The following is a 7,647-nucleotide window of genomic DNA, read 5'->3' as shown; positions in this document are numbered from 1 at the left end:
GATAAAGTAAATGCCAGATTTGAATAAAAGATTAATTATATTAAAATTAAAATTGTTTATTACACTTGAGACAATAAAATGCCTAGCCAACAGTTGGATTGCAGGGTATCTGCTCTAACAGGATGATATTTTCATGGATAATGTTCCAAAACTTTTTAGGATTGAAAAAGAATCAAAAAAAGCGAATTAGAGGCGGAGTCGCGGCAATGCGCCTGAATTTGGTGGCGCGCCCACACTGACAATTCGAATTCACATCCCATTTTTTTATGTTTTTGGGTCCTAAAAATCATGTTTATGATATTTTAATGTATTTTAATTATTTTTATGAATTTTTATGAAAACTTTTTGAGTTATCGATGTCATGGACGGTTGGATGTCTCACGTGGATCGGTTATGTTATGTAATGCATGTTTATGTCTTTGACCTTCATGAACACTATTTTTCCATGAAAATCATGAAATGTTAGAAGTATTTTATGCACGAATGGGTCTCTCATTTGTTATTGCATGCACGACTTTGTTCTATGAACGTTTATGAATACGAAAGAATGAAGATACGTATATTGGTTAAAATTGGTATGGACGGTATTCGGTGCCCATATCAACCAAAATCAGTATGGACTGTAAAGAAAGAGATGGTACGCATACTAGTCAAGGCAATATAGACGGTATGAAAGAGCGGATATTGGTCAAGGCCAATATGGACGGTATGAAAGATTGCATATTAGTCAAGACTAGTATGGACGGTACAAAGATGGTGTGCCTATTAGCTAAGGCCGGTATGGACGGTATTCGACGCGCATATTGGTCAAAGCTAATAGGGATGATACATCTTTATGCTTGATGTTCAATGACCGTGATCATGGGATCCACATATACTCATATGATATGATTATCACATAACATGTATCTTGTCACACGGAAATGATAAGTTTTATGTTACGTTCATTTATGGCATTGTGTTGAGTTCAAGTTTTTCCATATGAATTTTATATGCATTTCTTTGTTGAGTTTTTAGACTCACGATACTTGAATGATTCAGCTAATGACGTTATCGATGAATTTATTGATTAGTATGGAGTCGGGGAATGAAGAAAAGCAGACGGTCGGGTCGGCGAGAGATGCATGAGCACTATGTTATGAAAACAATTTTATTATGCATAATATTTTCTTTGATGAGATGAAAAACAAGTTTCAACATTTTCTTATGATGGACATGATTGGAAAATTTTGAAGAATTTATTTTTCGTTATTTATGTTGCACTTTTAAATTAGTTTATTTTATGAAGATGATATTACTTTCGCAAATTTTTCTTCCGCAATGATTTTAAGTATGAATGTTTGAGTAACGTTTCAAAAAAAAAAATTTGGGACGTTGCAAGATGTATTTGTTTTACTGTTTTATTTTGTTGGTGCAATAATTGTCTCAGCTGGTAGAGCGGTCAAACCATGGCGCTTGGGCTGCTGTACGGTTTAAAATATTTGAGTTGCATCGTTACCAGCAGCTATAGCTTTTGGTAAAGCGGTAAGCGCTCGGTCTTACAATTAGTATCAGAATTCAAAGCTAAAGTCATAGGTTCGAATCACATAGATTGCAAGGAATGCAAGTGCAATTATTGGAAGAAAGATTTTTGGGGTGTAATAGTTGTCTCGGATGATAGAGCGACCGAACCATGGTGTTTGGGCTGCTGTGCAATTTAAAAAATTTGAGTTGCACCATTACCACCAACTATAGATTTTGGTAAAGTTACAAGTGCTCGGTTCTACATATTATTCTTTCGCTTTCTTAAAAAGTTTGTGCACTAATCAATTAATGTTAATTTTATCAAACACATAATAGATATTAAAAAAAATACTTGCTTGACCGATGATCAATTTTGATATCTAATATTTGAACATCTCAAGCAAATTACAGAAGCTAATAATTCTGTATTTGCTTTAAAAAAACACACACAAATCACAAAAAATGAAGAACGGTGAATAAAAATTGTGAGATAATCTTGATTCCAATGATATATGATCATGCAAACCAAAGAAAGTCGAACGACGTCGCATAGCTATTTTGGATCGTTACATAGGTAAGATCTGCACCTTGACATTATCTTGTTAATCGATTTCAACTTACTTTCACCATTCATACAAAATTTAAGAAATAATAATAATAATAATATTAGGTAATTTATATTATTAATTTATGTATAATTTATCTTATCTAATCTCGCGTTTTTCTTATTATATTATTTATTTATATATTAATTATTTATTTTATATTAATCAAATAATTAATTATTTATCTTATATCAATCAAATCATTAAATTTAAATTATTATATTACTACTTATAAATAATATTATTAATATTTTATTTATTATTAAAAATTTTATTATTATTTTGTATAAAATTTAATAATTAAATCAAATAAACTATAATTCATCAATCAAATAAAATACTATATTATTATCATTTTTATTTATTTTTTATTACATTATATTACTTATGTATGTATTATTTATCTAATCATAACTATCCAACGATATCTAAATTACCAACAAAACTGCGAGATTATGAGAGACAACATTTGATGTGGTTGAAAAGTTTTGTATTCATCAACATTTACATTGCATCAAGTTATGTAAACCAATTATTTATATTCCAAGTGTCCTAAAAATATTTAAAAATATAATTTATGATTTTACCCTCGAGTCGAAATGTGAGAAGTTTGCTAAACCAAATTAAATTTATTTTCTGCCACCAATAGATAAAAAGATTTTGTGAGACTATCTCACCAATAAATATATTTTATATAATCAATCTCCTAATAATTTATTAATTTTTATACCTAAAATATATTTATTTCTTGTAAAAATGGGTGAGGAGTTTTACAAGATCCCAATTCCCAATATATATCTCCACCGACAGACAAGTTATAATCTTATGTTTTAGAATGTTTTTGTAAGAATAAAATCCGCCAACAAAATACGCGGAATCAATTTACCAATAAGAACAACAACGACAATAATTAATTATTAATTAACTAAAAAACGAGATATTCTTTTTCTTAAAAAATAAAAAAAAAAAAATCCAAATGTTTGAAGTACGAGCAGCAAACTCCAGATTCACTCGTTCTTCTTATCCCCAGAGACGGCTTCCTTCGCCGACTGCACCGCTCCGGCGACTTTTCCGGCTGCCTCCGCCACCACTCCGGGCTTCTCACCCTCGTGTACCACGTGGGTTACCTCCACCGTCTCCATCTGAGGCTCCGCCTCACGGCCCGCCGGCTTACGATAATCCACCGTTTCCACTTTTATCTCCGGCGCACCACCTTCATCATTTGCCTTTCCATTTCCCTGCATATATATAATAAGTAAAGAGCTATTAGCTCATTAATGGATTATTAGGCCAAAACTCATTGTTAACATGAGTTGGTTTCAGTACCTTTGACGAATCCATGGAAGATTGCTAGGTAGATCCGATCAGAAAAAAACAATGGCAACTTTGTACTAAAATTGTGAAACGGATTCAAGAAAATGCACTACCCAAATAGAGTGAATATGAATTTGATCGGGGCACCGATTTAAATAGTAGAAACTGTGAATCTGGGGCAGTGAATTGGAAATAGGTGGCAACATTTTGTTGGATGGAAGATTTAAAAAGTATTATGTTGTGGACACGTAGAGGATTGAGGTGCAAAGTTGCTTTGTTTGACTTTATGGAGTGGTAGAATATTGTCTTAGATTATTTTTCAGATGAACACGTGGCCCTTTACACTATTATTATTAGGTGCCACGGATTATTTATTGGAAGTTATCGTTTTGGTTCGCTAATAGAATGGGTTGGGTCGATCCGTTTTGTTTAATAAAATAGATACGATGAGGAGTTAATTTTTTAATTCACTGAGATCCTGCTTGGATTAGTGGATTTGGGCTGATTTGAATTTTAAATCCACAACCCAAATCCATTACATCCACTTGAGCAGTTTTTCAAATTTTTGAAGATTTTCAAGAAAATTCACATCAACATTCCTTTTGCTGATGCTTTGGAGCAAATGTCAAATTATGCAAAATTCATCAAGGAGATGATGTCCAAGAAAAAGAGACTGCTAGAGAACGAGGTGGTGAATTTGAATGAAGAGTGTAGTGCGGAGCTTCAAAAAAAGATGCCACAAAAGCTTAATGATCCAGGGAGTTTTACTATTCCTTGTTCTATTGGTGGTTCTCATTTTAATAATGCACTTTGTGATTTAGGGGCCAGTATTAACTTAATGTCATTATCTATTTACAGGGCCTTGGAGTTGGGAGACATGAAATCGACTAAGATTTCATTGCAATTGGCGGATCGGAGCATTACATATCCACTAGGAATTGTTGAAGATGTTCTAGTCAAGGTGGATAAATTTATCTTTCCAGCGGATTTCGTGATCTTGGATATTGAAGCGGATCATGGTGCTCCGCTGATTTTTGGACGCCCGTTTTTGGCTACTGCTGATGCCAAAATAGATGTCAAGAAGGGTGAATTATCGATGGGTGTGGAGTACGAACGAGTGGTCTTCAACTTATTCACGAAAGCACCCACTCCACTCATTGAAGAATTGTGCTTAATTGAACCGGTTGTGAAGTTGGAGAGCTGTCCAAGAGCTAATGTTGAGGTTGAATCAAAGAGTAAAGCGCCAAATTTATCGACGAAGAAAACCGCGAAGAAGAAGAAAGCAAAATTTAAAAGGTGGTTCTTGGAATTGATTTGGCGAGTTAAAGAGAAAGGAAAGATCTAACACCGGTGAAAGTCGGGCTGACGACTTTAAACCAAGCGCTACTTGGGAGGCAACCCAAGCATTTTCTTTTATTTTATTTTTATTTTCTTTATTTTTCAGTTTATTTAATTTTTGTTATTTATTTATTTTTTTTAAAGTATTTTACTATCATTTTTTTTTTGAAGCCTAATTCTTCTCTTTTCTCAAATTTTTTCAGGCTTAAAAATCTCAAATTCGAGCTAAGGGCGCGCCCGCCCCATTAATCGAGCGCCCGCGCGATACCCTGTACGAAATTGGAGTTGTTTTGCGAATTAAAGGCGCGCCCGCGCCTCTCCTTCGTTGCACTGATGCACGAACCGCGTTCCAACATGCGCAATCGCGCTACTGAACAGCGCTAAACAAAGCGCTAACGCGCATGTCACATTCTCTTCATCTTGCGCCAACAAGCTCATTACCTAGCGCGATAGCGCCTCCCCATTTCCGCATCATGCGCGATAGCGCTTCCAAAACCTTTATCCGCGCTAGATCATGCGCAAACGCGCTTCCCAAACTCCCAACAACGCAGCACCATCTGCGCTCACCTACAGCGCCTCCTCCATGCGCAGCACATCTCCCCATCAGCAGCTCCTCTTGAGCAAACCAGCAACTCTTCTGCGCAACACCATGAGCAATCGCGCTCCTCAAGTGCCCAAGACCACGCCTGAACCAGCTGCTACATCACCTGCTCATCACCATGCGCCTAGCCATTTCTCCTTTGCGCTTCCCAGTTGCTACCCCTCCATTAGTGCAGACTCCTTTGCAATCGGGCGTCCCTAGCAGCTCAATTCTTTGCGTTAAATTGGATGTTCATGTTGCGCTTATCCACCTCTTCTACGTTGCGGTTGCGGCGGGAAATTATTTTTCATCACCATGATGGTTACGCCGAGTACTTATGCTCGGTGTCGAAGGTACGCGTCTCGTGTCCCTTGTTCTTTTTATTGTTTTTAATGATTAGGGACAATGATTACATTAAGTTTGGGGGGGTGAATTAGTTTTTGATTTTGTTGATAAGGTTGAAAGTTGTTTAGTTGATTACTGTGTGCTTCATAGATAAAATTTTTGTTTGAGTTGTTGAGTTTAGTTGAGTTGAGTTGAAAAGAAGCCGAGAAATAATGGAATGTATGGCTGATGAAAGAAAAAAATTTTGTTCTACAACTGAAATCCATGATTGTCTACCTATCTGACAAATATTTTTTAAAAAATGGAATCAATTAGATGAACAATTTCCTATATACTCTATGATTAATACTTGAATCTGATTTTTGAGACATACAGACATAGATATGATTGAGGCATTGTTTGGATTTTTTGGGCCTGATTTTTATTGAAAAAAATTTTTATCCTTAGTTGCCCATTTGAGCCTACACGTTTATTAGTACAGTGAGGTACGAGAAAATCTGAAATTTGTTGGAAAATCATCGTTTACTGTTGATGATTAATCTTTTCTGCACTGATTGGAATTTGTATGAATTAATTTTGGATTGATACATGTCTAGAACTAGTTCGAACACTCTTCGAGGTGAAATACGGGTAAAACTGTGATTAGGAATGATTTAGGCGATTTTTCTGAATTCGTTTGAGCCTTTCAAGCTATCCTGTAATGCATGTATCCCTAGTACCTTGTTTGAGCTTTATTGAAAATCGAATGGCATGTGTGTAAACGTGTGATTAAACCCCCATTCGTCATTTTTTCAAGATCCTACATTGACTACCTGAATAGCCTAAACACTAATTCCTACCTTTAAGGGAGTAATTTGAATGCTAAAATTTTATATGCTCCTAGTTTTATTTGTGAAAAATGGAATGATGTGGTGGATGAATTGAAAAGATTAAAAGAGGTAGTAGAAAAAAAAGAGTTGAAAAATGTGGTTGAAAAAGTTGTGAAAGAATGAAAAAATTTGTGAAAGAAGTTGTGAAAAGTTGAAAAAAAATCAATGAAGTGAATTGAGAAATAAGTGTGAAATTGTGAATGAAAGGAGTTGAAATTAGAGTTTAAGCATAAGTATAAATTCTTCTTATTTTGAATTCTTATCCTTCGTTTGTAGCCTTAAGTCAGGCCTTACATTATAAGTTGATTAAGTCCTATTGACCGAGTTTCAGTTGCCCAATATACTAGTGGAGAAGAGTTGCGAGAATTTAGCCTATGGACTGTTGATTGATGCTTTTAATGATTATGAATTTTGATCGAAACACGTACACATTATTATTCTTTGCATTTACCTATTTGTGAGTGTTTTTTATTTATATTCCTATAATTTGATCATATGCTACCTTGAAAAGTCCTCATAATCTATGAATGTTTGAATTGAATTTGGATAATGGTGTTTTGAACGTGAGTTGCGGAGATTGTGAGTTTATGCGGTTATTTTGTTATTGGCTAAAACTTTCAAGTGTTAGTAAGTTGGATGAGATTGGATTTGATTATTTTTGAAATCATTGCCGAGACCATTGTTCCATAATATTTCTTGACTATTCTTGTTGGTTTTAGAGATTGAGTTTTTAGAATTTAGTTTTTAATAGTTTTGCTCGGGACTAGCAAAAGTCTAAGTTTGGGGGTATTTGATAAGTGTATTTTATACACTTAATTTATATATAATTTTAATTGTTAATTGTTTGTTTCGAGCAGATTTATGTGGGTATTTTGTTGTATTTGTGTTTACAGTGAATTATGGAATTTTGTAGAGAAAAGAAGAATTATTGAATTTATTTAAAAAATGGAAGAAAATAATAAAAGGAAGGAAAAGAAGAAAAGAAGAAAGAAGATGCTGAGAAAAGAAAAGAAGAAGAAAGAAACGTACAGTAAGGAATAGTGATGGGCTTTTCAAATTGGGCCAAACATCAGCGCTTCTTTTTAGCGCTTGA

At 34.4% G+C, this 7,647-nt stretch overlaps 1 protein-coding gene across 1 annotated transcript; it reads right to left on the bottom strand.

Annotated features, from left to right (window-relative positions):
• Positions 1-3,015: 3,015 nt before the first annotated feature.
• Positions 3,016-3,590, bottom strand: LOC140867584 (uncharacterized). The gene is made up of 2 exons (XM_073272647.1): positions 3,435-3,590; positions 3,016-3,346 (listed from the first exon to the last, which is right to left on the bottom strand). The coding sequence occupies exons 1-2, from the start codon at positions 3,447-3,449 to the stop codon at positions 3,116-3,118; spliced, it is 246 nt and encodes an 81-aa protein (XP_073128748.1). The 5' UTR covers positions 3,450-3,590; the 3' UTR covers positions 3,016-3,115.
• Positions 3,591-7,647: the final 4,057 nt, after the last annotated feature.

Source organism: Henckelia pumila, chromosome 4 (assembly GCF_033568475.1).
Source record: "Henckelia pumila isolate YLH828 chromosome 4, ASM3356847v2, whole genome shotgun sequence".
Taxonomy (NCBI): domain Eukaryota; kingdom Viridiplantae; phylum Streptophyta; class Magnoliopsida; order Lamiales; family Gesneriaceae; genus Henckelia; species Henckelia pumila.
The sequence above is the reverse complement of the archived record's forward strand: the minus strand, read 5'-3'. Positions and strand labels throughout refer to the sequence as shown.